The sequence below is a fragment of the Oscarella lobularis genome, chromosome 7 (genome assembly GCF_947507565.1).
Source record: "Oscarella lobularis chromosome 7, ooOscLobu1.1, whole genome shotgun sequence".
In the NCBI taxonomy this organism is placed as follows: domain Eukaryota; kingdom Metazoa; phylum Porifera; class Homoscleromorpha; order Homosclerophorida; family Oscarellidae; genus Oscarella; species Oscarella lobularis.
Window position 1 is genome coordinate 556,743 of NC_089181.1, and position 14,651 is coordinate 571,393.

General features: G+C 42.4%; 2 protein-coding genes across 2 annotated transcripts; both read right to left on the reverse strand.

Moving 5' to 3' along the window:
• Positions 1-26: 26 nt before the first annotated feature.
• Positions 27-6,065, reverse strand: LOC136189464 (bifunctional glutamate/proline--tRNA ligase-like). Its single transcript, XM_065977425.1, has 36 exons — positions 6,008-6,065; positions 5,873-5,957; positions 5,720-5,816; positions 5,519-5,672; positions 5,346-5,461; positions 5,199-5,287; positions 5,018-5,144; positions 4,777-4,969; positions 4,540-4,711; positions 4,354-4,478; positions 4,197-4,305; positions 4,064-4,148; positions 3,954-4,013; positions 3,783-3,899; positions 3,598-3,734; positions 3,496-3,547; positions 3,289-3,441; positions 3,120-3,232; positions 2,919-3,066; positions 2,724-2,867; positions 2,403-2,665; positions 2,299-2,350; positions 2,157-2,250; positions 1,990-2,105; positions 1,872-1,944; positions 1,744-1,823; positions 1,578-1,679; positions 1,371-1,526; positions 1,243-1,314; positions 1,073-1,195; positions 844-1,017; positions 699-782; positions 566-642; positions 436-514; positions 316-380; positions 27-258 (listed from the first exon to the last, which is right to left on the reverse strand). The coding sequence occupies exons 1-36, from the start codon at positions 6,048-6,050 to the stop codon at positions 99-101; spliced, it is 4,089 nt and encodes a 1,362-aa protein (XP_065833497.1). The 5' UTR covers positions 6,051-6,065; the 3' UTR covers positions 27-98.
• A 165-nt stretch (positions 6,066-6,230) lies between these two features.
• LOC136189607 (serine/threonine-protein phosphatase 6 regulatory ankyrin repeat subunit B-like) lies at positions 6,231-14,569 on the reverse strand. The gene is made up of 46 exons (XM_065977616.1): positions 14,195-14,569; positions 13,568-14,124; positions 13,477-13,512; positions 13,251-13,328; positions 13,117-13,194; positions 13,020-13,069; positions 12,931-12,973; positions 12,810-12,885; positions 12,575-12,762; positions 12,499-12,519; positions 12,337-12,444; positions 12,199-12,285; positions 12,040-12,141; positions 11,891-11,989; positions 11,727-11,831; positions 11,578-11,676; positions 11,422-11,523; positions 11,269-11,367; positions 11,113-11,214; positions 10,961-11,059; positions 10,811-10,912; positions 10,655-10,753; positions 10,505-10,606; positions 10,352-10,450; positions 10,196-10,297; positions 10,040-10,138; positions 9,894-9,995; positions 9,738-9,836; positions 9,582-9,683; positions 9,426-9,524; positions 9,273-9,374; positions 9,117-9,215; positions 8,961-9,062; positions 8,805-8,903; positions 8,652-8,753; positions 8,496-8,594; positions 7,875-7,976; positions 7,719-7,817; positions 7,566-7,667; positions 7,410-7,508; positions 7,257-7,358; positions 7,101-7,199; positions 6,954-7,055; positions 6,803-6,901; positions 6,432-6,746; positions 6,231-6,366 (listed from the first exon to the last, which is right to left on the reverse strand). Exons 1-46 carry the CDS (start codon positions 14,550-14,552, stop codon positions 6,313-6,315), a joined length of 5,268 nt encoding a protein of 1,755 aa, XP_065833688.1. The 5' UTR covers positions 14,553-14,569; the 3' UTR covers positions 6,231-6,312.
• Between the last annotated feature and the right edge of the window lie 82 nt (positions 14,570-14,651).

Genomic DNA, 14,651 nt, shown 5'->3' on the forward strand with positions numbered 1-14,651 from the left:
GTGAAACAAAGAGCCCGGACGCGGTCTCACGTGACAACAAAACAATTTCTTGACGAGAAAAACATAAAAACAGAAATCAGTCACCTGCAAGTTTCGTACTAGTAGCTTCTTCCAAACAGAGTGTAGTATTGTGCCGGTTTCGTGCTGCCTGGATAGATGCACTTGGTTTCCGGGGTGACAGGACGAGGCTGCTTGAAAGGGATGCACAGAGTTTTGGCTCCCATCACGGCCTGACCTTGCTCAGCTGATGCATCATCCCTTAGACACAAAACAAAAAATACCTATTTAATCTGTAATACATCAATATTTACTCACTTTTTCGTGTCCTTCTTTATTTTGTCCTCTATCTCTGGATCGCCACAGAAAGGTGCAAGAACCAGCTAAAAATTTCAAATCGAGTCGATTTCTTAGAATACGTAAACAATAAAAGCGAACCTTTTTCTGATCCAGAAAAGTCAAAAATTCGTTCCAATCAGTAGCCACCGCGACGTTTCTGTCTCTCACTTCAAGTGCCCTAAACAACCCAAAAATCAGACTAAAAGTAATAATTCAGTCGTTTGGTCACTTGGCAAAAAGACGGCTTTGTATTTCCTCGAGCAGCGCCTTCAACTTCGTTCCGGCGTCTTTTCTAGAAATGGTTGCCTACCAAAACAAGTTCTAATTCATCAAATTAGTAACGAGCCTTTGCGTCCGCTCACCTTGTCGCCGGTGTCACGACAAACGGCTACAATTTCATTCTTCTCAATGTCGCGAGGTCCAATCTCGACGCGAATAGGAACCCCCTGGAAAAATTGAAAAAAGTGCTCTTTCCTAATAATATTGACAACAATTCCAGCTGCTCACTTTTAATTCCCAGTGATTGAACTTCCACCCAGGCGTGTAATTTTCGCGATAATCGCCGCGCAATCGCATGCCGCTCTCTCGCAACTCCTCCTCTAGCTTCTTGCAGCTTTCGATGATCGCCAGCCGCTCGGCTTCGCTCATCTTCACGGATACTCCGCAAGGGACGATAACAACCTGAAGCGAAATATCTAATTTCAACATGCAACAAATAAAAAGAAAGACACCCCACCTGAATTGTCGCAGCTCTCGGGGGAAGAACGAGTCCTTTGTCGTCGCCGTGGACCATGGTTAGAACGCCGATAGTGCGAGTTGTCAAACCCCACGAATTTTGATGAACAAATTCGTGTTTTCCCTGCACGCACGTAGAGACATCGATACGCGGCGAACGTGATCATCTACCGTCACAGGATCTTCAAATCCAATCTCGAACATTTTCGAAAAGTTCTGCCCAAGATGATGCGACGTGGCACCCTTGCAAAAGAAAAAAAATGCGACCCATTCAAAAATCCCTGATTTCTATTTTATACCTGAATGCCTCGACCGCTTGTAGAAATGTACGCCTCGACTGTCGTCGTAAAATCGGCTCCAGCAAATTTCTCCTTTTCCGTCTTCCTTCCGCATATCACCGGTATGGCCAACAATTCCTCGTACACTCTCCGATACAGTTCAAGAATAGCGTGCACCTTAATCGATCAGATAACTCAACTAAAGAGCACACGGAGTTTGTTGCTAACCTCATTGACCGCCTCGTCACGCGTCGCGTACGCCGTGTGACCTTCTTGCCAGAGAAATTCGCGGGTTCGAAGAAACGGTTGAGGCTGTTTGAATTCCCACCTCTTCAGTAAAAGAAAGGTCCCTCAGATGCACATTACTCTAGTCGGCCCAAATCGCTCTCCTTACCACAACGTTGTTCCATTGATTAAGAAGCAGGGGAAGATCTCGGTACGACTGAATCCACTTGGCGTAGGCCGGGTACATGACTGCAAGAAAGCGTATAAGATTGACTGAGAGGAAAATTCATTTCATACCCGTTTCACTTGTCGGACGAATAGCTATTGGTTCGGCCAACTCGGACTGACCGGATTTTGTCACCCAAGCAACCTAAAAACAAACTATTATTTTATTCTGTCCGTTTCGTCTTTATACCTCTGGTGCAAAATCGGCAATGTGGTCCTTTTCTCTCTCTAGAGCTGCCTTGGAGACGAATATAGGGAAGTAGACGTTTTCAACGCCGCGTTTCTTTATCTCGGTGTCAAAAAAATCTGCGACAGAAGTCATATATGTTCAATACTTTATCAAATGGCTAAATGAACCTTTTATTGCCTCCCAGATGCTGTATGCCCAAGGCCTGAGAATGTAGCAGCCACTCACGTCATAGTACTCGATCATCTCAGCCTTCCTAATGACCTATACAAACACAGTCGAGGATCATTGAAAAATGATCTTTTAGCGTACCTGAGAATACCACTCGCCGAAATTCTCCTCCTTTTTCACTTCCATACCCAATCTAGTAAAAATTTAATGGCACTTTTTCGTAGGCATTCCCACGTCGTTCAAACCGTGTTCCTTTTTTCGCGTCAGAAGCTGGCTCGCTCTGTTCTTCTACTTTGTTTTTCTTTGCTTGGCTTTCTTCTTTTGGCTTTTCTTTTGGCTTTTCTTTCGCCTTTTCTTTTGACTTTTCTTTTGGCTTTTCCTTTCCCTTGCCTTTCTCCTTTTTCTGCTGCTGCGGTTTCTTTCCGCCACCCATCAAATCTTCTCCCGTCAATTCTTTGAATTTCGCCTTCAGAGCAAGCAAGACAGCAACGGCACCGTCAATCTCACTCTAGTCCACGTACAAACAACATATACGAGTACAATTCCATATAAAAATAGTCAATTACCTTGTCTGCACCGGCACTTTTCAGCTCTCTCACTTTCTGACCCTGATTGTCAATTTCCGCCTTCAATTGAAGCGCCGCTTGATCATCCGGAGAAACCTTTGCCGCCGCCGCCGCCGCCGCACTTTCAGCCACTTTGACTTCAACCTAAAATCCCCCCTAAGTAGAAACTCCATTTCCCTTCCTAACCCTCCCCACCTTCTTTTCAGCAGTCTTGCTCGATTCTCCTTTCTTTCCCTTTCCTTTTCCCTTCTCGGACGACGTCACGCCCGACGCCGAACTCGTCATCGCTTTGGAATCGGGAATCGCAATCAAACAGCAAGGCGCAGTAACAGACGTATGAATACTAAAAAAACGCATAGAAAAAAAAGACTCGTGAGAGCTCATCGTCACCATTACCTGACAGGCTCGTAGGGTTGATCGCAGATGAAAAATCCTTTTCTCTGCAGCTGAATGATGTCGCCCTTTTTCAAGTCGGCTAAGCAAGGATCGCCAAACGCTTCAACCGCGCGCTACAAAATAACTAGAGTGTATGGAGGGAAATCGTCCATTGATATCTTGTCCAAACCTTTGAGTTGTGGTTGACGTACAATTTGAAGTCGTCTTCCTTCGTAACGATAGGCTTCGTTATGATGTTTTCGTAGTAGGAGCACACGCAGGGAACGAACGGGGCCTCCTCCGCTTCTGCAAGCCAAGTCAGCTTCACCGAGTCTTTGAAATTCTGGAGGAGAAAGCACGAGATTTTTTAATAGAGCAATCGTTGTGCGCGTTATACCTTGTTTTCCAAGTCTAGCTTTGCGCTGATCGATTTCACTTGATCCCCGTCTCTAAGACCAAAAAAATGTGAAATATAACGAAATTTAAATTTCATACTGACTTGACGATTTTTTCGATGACGACGTTGCCCCAATTGATGAGCGTAGCAATATCGCCCTCCTTCAGCAAATCAGCGTCCACTTTCTCAATCCAAACATTTGGAGAACACCACGTGGATTTCGTCCCGACTTCGGGATTCTAAAACAGAAGCTCAGAAAACAAAAAAACACTTGATCACATATCAACCTTCGGATGCTTGGCAACTTCCTTGCAGGACGCCTCTTTTGGCGCTCCGGACAATGTGATAAGAACGGCACCAGTCTTTTCAATAGCCGTGTATCGAGGAGCAACGGGATCGATCACCTTATAATAATTCGGTTAATTCAAAAATATACACGTGACCCCCCTATGACTTGCTTTTCTATTGAAAGCCCAAATCTTGTCCCACTCCATGGTAACCGTCGCCTTCGATGAACCCTAGCGAAAATTTCTCCTTTTTAGTGACAAGATCATCGCTCTTATATTACTTGGGCTATGATGAATTGTCTCAGACCTTCGACGGTCATTCCTCTCCTCAAAACGCCTCGTACCGTAGGAAAGCGCGGATCATCCCTAGAAGACACGTTAAGAATTTCCACCGTTTCCCGTCTTCTTACTGACCATCCGTCAACCAATCCCTGTTCAACAAACCAAGTCAATTTTCGTTTGGAAAGAACAGTGTGTTGCAAGTTCAGTCGACTGTATTCCCAAATGTACGGTTTTCTGAGTCCTAGGATCAGGATCATACACCTCTTCTATCTCGCATATATTCTACTACCTAATTGTTCAATGAACCAGTAGTACTGATCATCCCTATCGTGGTACTCCATCGTCCTGAGAGCGTGAGTCACGCCTTCGACACTGTCCACAATAGGACACGCAAAATCATACGTAGGATAAACCCTACAAAGAGAGAGAATAAACCAACATACTTAGATAAGAGTTTCAGAGAGTTTTCTCTCACTTATATTTCGTTCCCGTGCAGACGTGCGGTTCCAGACGACAACGATAGATCGTCGGATCTCTCAGACATCCGTTGTCGGACGTGTAGTCGATTTTCGCTCTCACGCAACACTCCAAACCCCGATCGCTGCCGGCAATCATTTCCTTCCACAACTTCAGATTCGTTTCCACGTCTTTAGAGAAGAGAGAAAAAGATTTTTAGAATATATATCTTGGTGGTTTTCTTTTGGGGGCTTGCCGTTCTCTCGATTTTTTGACGGACTTCGTTGTTCTCTTTCCTTCTGCATTTCCTCTTTGGGCGTGTTGTCCACGTAGGCTTTTCCTTCTCGAATGAGTTTCTCGGCGTAGGATATAATCAAGTCGAAGTGATCAGAAGTTCGCGAGAAGTGATCGTAGTTGACTTGAAGCAATTTCAAGTCACCAAGAATGACCTAGTAAAAAAGAGATGAAAATCAATTTCCCATTATTATTCAAAAGACCTCTTCGAAGTCTGCTTTCTCTTTGATAGGATTCGTGTCGTCGAATCTCATGATGAGCTTGCCCGAAAACGTCTGCTGGTAGTATTGATTGAGAAGAGCCGCTTTCGCGTGACCGATATGAAGATATCTGTTCAAATAGAATAAATTAAAAATCAAAAAGGACTCGATATAGATTATGCACCCGCTCGCTTCCGGGGGAAAACGCACGACCACTTTTCCCTTCTCGGCTCCTGGAAGCTCGACAAACTTTCCTTCATCTTTCTGCTTCTCCTAATGAGAAAGGACAATGAGTGAATGCATGCAAGTGATGACGTGTGGGTACTTGTACCAGATTCTTTGGCAGCATGTTCTTTCCCTCTTTGAATTGCTCCACATCGTTGCATCTCGAAAACCAACGCGACAGCTTCGATTCGTCTCTTGTTTTCTCCAGCAAGGTGCCGTTTCCTTTGAAACACACCCATGTGAACGAGAGACAAGCAAGCGCGTGTATGCTATGTATACCCTCAATAGCCGCCCAAACAGCTATATCAGCCAGCGTGACCGCATTTCCAACAAGGAAACCGTCGTCTCTCAAGCCTGCCTCGATCTTTTCGACGTCCGAAGAATTACACTGTCCACTTTGCAGCAAGAGAGCCAAATCCAACCAAGAGTCGATCTAGAGAGAGTCTGGTCATTATATAAAAAGATTCGTCTAGAACTCGCCTCGGTCGATTCCAAAGGAGACGATCCGTAGAGGGCCCCCGATGCCGATCTTGCGAGGAAGCGGACGATCGAAAGAGCGCCCGTGAGAGAAAAGGTCCTACGGAAGACGGATGGGTCTTCTGACAACGAAAGTCGAGAAGTGTGCGATCTCACGTGGATAATTCTATCGCCGTTGCGCTGCCCCATTCGATCTCCGTCTTCACGACGTCTTTTACGTATGCGGCGGTAATGAGAACGGCTTTAAAAAAACTTTTGATGATCTATCTGCTGAGGAAGGCAAATCTTAACCTAACGGCTGGCTCGTTTTCGACAATTTGATTCGCACGGCCATGCTCTCCTTCGCGAGATAGCGTGCGCTTGCCGTAGATCAAATGATCAAAATCAAAACAAATTTTGTAGTAGGCTATACTAAAACGGAAAGCAGAGAATAAAAAGCAACAAAAATCTTACGATTAAAAGTGCGAATGGTTAGCCTAATTGCTACTGACTGCTACCTACAGTATATTACAATTCCACATGATTCGGACGGTATCTACTGGTACCATCCGTGTTGAGACTGAACGAAGTACAGTAGTAGATTCTTTCTCTGCAGTCTACTTCGTCTGCGCATCGCCCAGAGAAAAGAGAGCATCTTTGGCCTGCTTTCTCTAAACAATTTGCGTTACATATGCATGAAGGTTGCCTGCATGAGCCGATATTAGAACAATTGTACCTCGTCGTCACTGAGCTCAATTACGCCTTCATCCTCTAGTATCGCCAAAACGTACAAAGCGTCTGCCTTCTTCGCTGCTTCGGCAAGTCTCGGAAGAGTTGAATAAACCGATTCACTCCAGTGTGCAAGTATCTCCTCAGCAGATCTACACTGCGTGTAACCGGACGCAGTGAGCTCATGAAGCTCTTTTGCAAACGTCGTCCGACGATCAATTGTATCCTTGTTAAGACAATCAGCTATTGTGCGACGACTTTGAGCTGAAGCGAGAAGATAATGGCCCACTGGAACAACCAGAAAATTTTTCAGAATCTTTAACTGTAAAGAAACACAATTAACACTGCATGCTGAAAAGGACATCAATAATAGAATACCTCATCTTCCGAACTAACGTCGTAACCCATTGACAGAAACCATCTCACCGAACTTTCCTGTTCACTCTTACACGCTGCCATTAGAATGGTTTCTCCTCCCTATTAGGAAATTGAAGTGATATCTTACTACAAAACTAAAACGTCAATTTACCTTGTATCTTTCGTTCACATTCGCCCCGCATTCCCTAATTAAATACAACGCAATTTGTCCATGACCATTAGTGGCCGCATAGTACAAAGCTGTTTTCTCATCCTGTAAAAACTCAAATACCAAAAAGTAAGTCAAATAATAGAATACCCAATCTTTTGCATTAGCGTCGCAACCCTTTGATACAGTGAGTCTCGCTAGACTTTCTTCTCCTCTCTTACACGCTATCATTAGAATGGTTTCTCCCCTCTAATAAGAAATTGTAGTGATATGATGATTCTTGCTGTACAACTAACGTCAATTCACCTCGTATGTCTCGTTTTCATTAGCATGACATTCTCTAATTAAATACAATGCAATTTGTTCGTGACAATTAGTGGCCGCATAGTACAAAGCTGTTTTCTCATCCTGTAAAAACTCAAATACCACTGCTAAAAAGTAAGTCAAATAAGAGAATACCCCATCTTTTGCATTAACGTCGCAACCCTTTGAAACAGTGAGTCTCACTAGACTTTCCTCTCCTTTTTTACACGCTATCATTAGAATGGTTTCTCCCCTCTAATAAGAAATTGTAGTGATATGATGATTCTTGCTGTACAACTAACGTCAATTCACCTCGTATGTCTCGTTTTCATTAGCATGACATTCTCTAATTAAATACAATGCAATTTGTTCGTGACAATTAGTGGCCGCATAGTACAAAGCTGTTTTCTCATCCTGTAAAAACTCAAATACCACTGCTAAAAAGTAAGTCAAATAAGAGAATACCCCATCTTTTGCATTAACGTCGCAACCCTTTGAAACAGTGAGTCTCACTAGACTTTCCTCTCCTTTTTTACACGCTATCATTAGAATGGTTTCTCCCCTCTAATGAGAAATTGTAGTGATATGGCGAGTCTCACTATACAACTAACGTCAATTCACCTGGTATGTCTCATTTGCATTAGCATGACATTCCATAATTAAATACAATGCAATTTGTTCGTGACCATTAGTGACCGCATAGTACAAAGCTGTTTTCTCATCCTGTAAAAACTCAAATACCACTGCTAAAAAGTAAGTCAAATGAGAATACCCAGTGGCGGATCCAGGGGGGGGTCCATGGGGTCCATGGACCCCCCCTTTGAGCAGAACAAAAAAATTTTTTAAAGTAAAATTGCTGTAAACGCAGTGCTTTTGTATGTGGGAAGCCAGTTAATATTAAGGTTAGGGATAGGGAGAGGAGATTTAGCCGGTAAAAGCTAATTAGACACCTCATCGTGCTTGCCGGCTGGTCTAAGGCAATGCCTTTATGAAAATATCTCGTGAAATTTGCAAAAAAGTTTACTGACAAAGTTTTTGCAGATTTGCGCGAGAAAAATGAAACTAAGGTTTATTTTAGAGGACCATTACGTTTGAATAATGAAACTGTGTAGATGTTAAAATGTAACAAAAATGCACCAATGTGGGCGTGGTCGGCAAAAAATTTTCGCGCGCGCCAAAGGCGCGCGCAACCTCTCTCCCATGGACCCCCCCTTGCTCGAATCCTAGATCCGCCACTGATACCCCATCTTTTGCATTAACGTTGCAACCCTTTGAAACAGTGAGTCTCACTAGACTTTCATCTCCTCTTTTACACGCTATCATTAGAATGGTTTCTCCCCTCTAATGAGAAATTGTAGTGATATGACGAGTCTTCCAATACAACTAACGTCAATTCACCTCGTATGTCTCAGTTGCATTAGCATGGCATTCCCTAATTAAATACACTGCAATTTGTCCGTGACCATTAGTGGCCGCATAGTACAAAGCTGTTTTCTCATTCTGTAAAAACTCAAATACCACTGCCGAAAGGTAAGTCAAATAATAGAATACCAAATCTTTTGCATTAGCGTCGCAACCCTTTGATACAGTGAGTCTCGCTAGACTTTCATCACCTCTTTTACACGCTTTCATTACAATGGTTTCTCCCCTCTAATAAGAAATTGTAGTGATATGGTGACTCTTTCTGTACGACTAACGTCAATTTACCTCGTATGTCTCATTTGCATTAGCACGGCATTCCGTAATTAAATACAATGCAATTTGTTCGTGACCATTCGTGACCGCATAGTACAAAGCTGTTTTCTCATCCTGTAAAAAACACAAATACCACTACTGAAAAGTAAGTCAAATAACAGAATGTACCTGATCTCTTGCATTAACGTCGCAACCCATTAATACAGCGAGTCTCACTAGACTTTCATCTCCTCTTTTACACGCTATCATTAGAATGGTTTCTCCCCTCTAATGAGAAATTGTAGTGATATGACGAGTCTTCCAATACAACTAACGTCAATTCACCTCGTATGTCTCAGTTGCATTAGCATGGCATTCCCTAATTAAATACACTGCAATTTGTCCGTGACCATTAGTGGCCGCATAGTACAAAGCTGTTTTCTCATTCTGTAAAAACTCAAATACCACTGCCGAAAGGTAAGTCAAATAATAGAATACCAAATCTTTTGCATTAGCGTCGCAACCCTTTGATACAGTGAGTCTCGCTAGACTTTCATCACCTCTTTTACACGCTTTCATTACAATGGTTTCTCCCCTCTAATAAGAAATTGTAGTGATATGGTGACTCTTTCTGTACGACTAACGTCAATTTACCTCGTATGTCTCATTTGCATTAGCACGGCATTCCGTAATTAAATACAATGCAATTTGTTCGTGACCATTCGTGACCGCATAGTACAAAGCTGTTTTCTCATCCTGTAAAAAACACAAATACCACTACTGAAAAGTAAGTCAAATAACAGAATGTACCTGATCTCTTGCATTAACGTCGCAACCCATTAATACAGCGAGTCTCACTAGACTTTCATCTCCTCTTTTACACGCTATCATTAGAATGGTTTCTCCCCTCTAATGAGAAATTGTAGTGATGTCACGAGTCTTACTATACAACTAACGTCAATTCACCTCGTATGTCTCAGTTGCATTAGCATGGCATTCCCTAATTAAATACACTGCAATTTGTCCGTGACCAGTAGTGGCCGCATAGTACAAAGCTGTTTTCTCATCCTGTAAAAACTCAAATACCACTGTTGAAAAGTAAGTCAAATTACCTGATCTCTTGCATTAACGTCGCAACCCATTAATACAGCGAGTCTCACTAGACTTTGGTCTCCTCTCTTACACGCTGCCATTAGAATTGTTTCTCCTGACTAATAAGAAATTGTAGTGATACGATGACTCTTTCTATACAACTAACGTCAATTTACCTTGTCTCTATCATTCAAATTAGCCCCGCATTCCCTAATTAAATACAATGCAATTTGTCCGTGACCAGTAGTGACGGCATGGTACAATGCTGTTCTCTCCAACTGTAGAGAAACACAATAGGACACTGCTAAAACGCGATTCAAACAATAGAACACCTGATCTCTTGCGTGAACGTCACAACCCATTGACACAATGCATCTCACCAGATATTCATCTCTTCTCTTACACGCTGCTATTAGAATGGTTTCTCCCCACTAATAAGAAATTGTAGCGATATCTTACTATACAACTATCGTCGGTCAAATTACCATGTCTCTATCATTCACATTAGCCCCGCATTCCCTAATTAAATACATTGCAATTTGTTCGTGACCAGTAGTGACGGCATGGTACAATGCTGTTCTCTCCAACTGTAGAAACACACTAAAAAAGTAAATCAAATAATAATAATGCAATACCTCATCTTTTGCATGAACGTCGCAACCCTTTGACACAGTGAGTCTTAACAGACTTTGGTCTCCTCTCTTACACGCTGCCATTAGAATTGTTTCTCCTGACTAATAAGAAATTGTAGTGATACGATGACTCTTTCTATACAACTAACGCCAATTTACCTTGTCTCTATCATTCAAATTAGCCCCGCATTCCCTAATTAAATACATTGCAATTTGTCCGTGACCAGTAGTGACGGCATGGTACAATGCTGTTCTCTCCAACTGTAGAAACACACTAAAAAAGTAAATCAAATAATAATAATGCAATACCTCATCTTTTGCATGAACGTCGCAACCCTTTGACACAGTGAGTCTTAACAGACTTTGGTCTCCTCTCTTACACGCTACCATCAGAATTGTTTCTCCTGACTAATAAGAAATTGTAGTGATACGATGACTCTTTCTAACTAACGTCAATTTACCTTGTCTCTATCATTCAAATTAGCCCCGCATTCCCTAATTAAATACAATGCAATTTGTCCGTGACCAGTAGTGACCGCATAGTACAATGCTGTTCTCTCCAACTGTAGAGAAACACAATAGAACACTGCTAAAATGCGATTCAAACAATAGAACACCTGATCTCTTGCGTGAACGTCACCACCCATTGACACAATGAATCTCACCAGATTTTCATCTCTTCCCTTACACGCTGCCATTAGAATGGTTTCTCCCCACTAATAAGAAATTGTAGAGATATCTTACTATACAACTATCGTCGGTGAAATTACCATGTTTCTATCATTCACATCAGCCCCGCATTCCCTAATTAAATACAATGCAATTTGTCCGTGACCAGTAGTGACCGCATAGTACAATGCTGTTCTCTCCAACTGTAGAGAAACTCAATAGAACACTGCTAAAAGGCGAATCAAACAATAGAACACCTGATCTCTTGCGTGAACGTCGCAACCCATTGACACAATCAATCTCACCAGATTTTCATCTCTTCTCTTACACGCTGCCATTAGAACGGTTTCTCCCCACTAATAAGAAATTGTAACAATACCTTACTATACAACTAGCTTCAATTTACCTTTTTGTCTCTATCATTCACATTAGCCTCGCATTCACTAATTAAATACGATGAAATTTTTCCGTGTCCACAAATGATCGCATAGTACAAAGCTGTTCTCCCGAACTGTAGAGAAACACAATAGAGCACTGCTAAAACGTAAATCAAATAATAGAATACGGTACCTCATCTCTTGCATGAACGTCACAACCCATTGACACAATCAATCTCACTAGATTCTCATCTCCTCTGGTAGACGCTTCCATTAGAATAGTTTTTCCCGACTAATAAGAAATTGTTGTGATATCTTACTATACAACTAACGTTAATTTACCTTGTCTCTATCATTCACATTAGCCCCGCATTCAATAATTAAATACGAAGCAATTTTTCTGTACCCATAAATGATAGCATAGTACAAAGCTGTTGTCCCGAACTGTAGACAAGAAACACAATAGAGAACTGCTAAAACGTACATCAAATAATAGAATACCTCATCTCTTGCATGAACGTCACAACCCTTTGATACAGCGAGTCTCACACGATTTTCATCTCCTGTCTTACACGCTGCTAATAATGCCTAATTAAAATATCTATCAATCAAAAGCAAATTCATGTTGTATTCCCTCACGTGTTCTCTTTCTTCCAGCTGCAAATATGGTATTTTTCTTTGCTCCTGCAAATCAGCCAATTCAGCACCTTTCTTCTTCTTCGGCTCTTTCACGTCTTCTTCGTCTACCTGTAAAAGTTATGCACTTCCTCAGGTCATATACCAGTAGTCCATTTTCATTACCTTCACATCCTTTAATGCGGCCTATCAAAAAGATAATACGCTAATCCTACCCCCCCTGGCAAATAAGTGTCACGACCTTTATTTCTGGGATCTTTTCTCTTATCCTTTGCGATGTAGCTACTAGTCTTTCTTTCAAGCGTTTGCCCGTCTGGATGGGCTTTTCAAGTCGCAGCCTATCGCCGACACTCTCTTTGAGTTTCTCGTCGTTTTCGTCGTCTCCGTCGTCCTCTTCCTTCATCATTTCTTCTTCCTGTTCAATCTGACCTGTGTCAAAACGTCACTGCGACGACATCCAAAGAAGGATTACGCACCAAATAATCGCACTGTTTTGACCACATTCCTAAGCTTACGTAGGCAAGCGCTATTGATTTCACTCATCGCCTTTTTCTAAAACGATAATACCTCCTGGCTCAGCTCAGAAAAGTAACAAACGGTTTCAATGAATTGCCTCCTTCTCTCTTCCAGCGGCTGCAGACTATAGAAAACGAATAAGACCCCATGCAACTGCCTGAAAAGCGTACCGCTCAGCTATCTCGTTGAAAGAAAAATTGAGATCTGAGAGGCCGTCCATCTAAGCAGCATACACTAGTCAAACAAAGAGGTAAAGGAGGTTCCTACAGTTTGAGCAAACTCGTTCTTCCTTGCAGTTAACTGCGTCTGGCATTTTTCACATGACGCGCTTACGCCAGTAGAAATCTACAACATTGACCTGTCTATCACGATGCCACGCCAAACGTCACACATTCATTCACCTCTGCTCTTTTTAAAAGAGAGACACATGAATGAATTCTCCTCTTCATTGACGGAAACCTTTTGGATAAAACGGATGTCTGTCAAAACAATAATATCGCATTACTGCATGTAGCTCATAATTTCTGATTTTCACCATACTAAATACAGTGTAGCTAGCCAAATAAAAGCCACCTTTTCAACAGTGACTTCTATTTGTGAATGGCGGTAGAAGATATTCCAACTTACCTTTGCCTCCAGTAGCTGCATTCTTGAAATGAAACTCTATAAACAGCGGTGTGATATTTTAGCTAATGGCAACACGTGAGGAAAGACATACTTGAGACACGTTCAACATAGAAGGTGAAAAAGGAGGCAATGATCCAATGCCCACCCATACAGGACCCGTGTCTAGCTCAAGAAACGACAGCGCATCGAGATCTTCTACTGAGTCAATAAGAAGTTGCATGACGGCGTCGCCAGGAAGAAGAAGTGTGAGAAAACAACTTCCTCCACGCACCACCTTTAGCCTGATTTCCTTGTGGCTTATTTTGTAGCGACGAGCAAGAAAACGAATGAGCATTCGCTCTCGCTGCTTGATCAGTTCAGGCGTTGCATCCAGAAAATACAAATTGACTTCTGTTTCATCATCAAAGTCTATTTCAACAAAAAGTCGACGCTTTTTAGATTCTTCGGGTACAGGAAGAAATTTGATTTTTTCTAAAGGAATTTCCAAACTAGTGGCAATTATCGATTTAATTCTCCTCTTTTTTGCCTTCCACTTTTCCAAATACTTAGGCGACATGTAAATGTACACGTAGCACCAATACTGTTCAGAAGAGACGGAACTGCGAGGACTCGATGCGGAAGACAATCCCTCACCTTCCTGCTCACTTCCTACAGTTTATATAAACAGGTTACGTTTAAAAGTGCTTCATCGGCGAGAAGTGTGCATGCCTTTACGTACCGTCATTGGAATAATAAGATCGCCGTGAAGATTGTCGTTGCACTAGGCACGACGACGGTTCCGTTTTTAGTTCGCGAATTCGATCTTTGAGCAATTTTGCGAGGTGGCGATTTCCTGCGTCTTCTAGCGCTCTGCAGAACTGCTGCAACGAGTCTGGGCCACGAGTCCAGAGATACTTGCACAGAAGTTCCATCTTTTTTTCGTAGTCTGTGGGTTTTGCCATCACCGCCTGTAGATCGACAACGCTAATCAGCTCCTTTTCCATCAGCTGAGTTTGAAGACTGGGTGAAAGCGTTAGATTGTCGAGTACGGTGCTCAGAATCGGCTGAACAACTCCACGCCACTCTGCGGCAGACATGTTCGTCACGTGACAAGAAGCTAAGGAAGCAATCTAACATTGAAGCGCTGGGACTTCCTAGTCTGGTAAAACTTTTCGAAATCCTCTGGTATTTAGACG

Coding starts and splice junctions, on each gene's coding strand:
- LOC136189464 (XM_065977425.1), bottom strand. CDS start 6,050: ATGGCCGTGCGAATCAAATTGTCGAAAACGAGCCAGCCGTTAG. Junction 3,735..3,782: donor AAGTTGCCAAGCATCCGAAG/GTTGATATGTGA, acceptor CTTCTGTTTTAG/AATCCCGAAGTCGGGACGAA. Junction 2,251..2,298: donor TCGGCGAGTGGTATTCTCAG/GTACGCTAAAAG, acceptor GTGTTTGTATAG/GTCATTAGGAAGGCTGAGAT.
- LOC136189607 (XM_065977616.1), bottom strand. CDS start 14,552: ATGTCTGCCGCAGAGTGGCGTGGAGTTGTTCAGCCGATTCTGAGCACC. Junction 11,215..11,268: donor ACGTTCACGCAAGAGATCAG/GTGTTCTATTGT, acceptor GTTTCTCTACAG/TTGGAGAGAACAGCATTGTA. Junction 9,375..9,425: donor ACGCTAATGCAAAAGATTTG/GTATTCTATTAT, acceptor GAGTTTTTACAG/AATGAGAAAACAGCTTTGTA.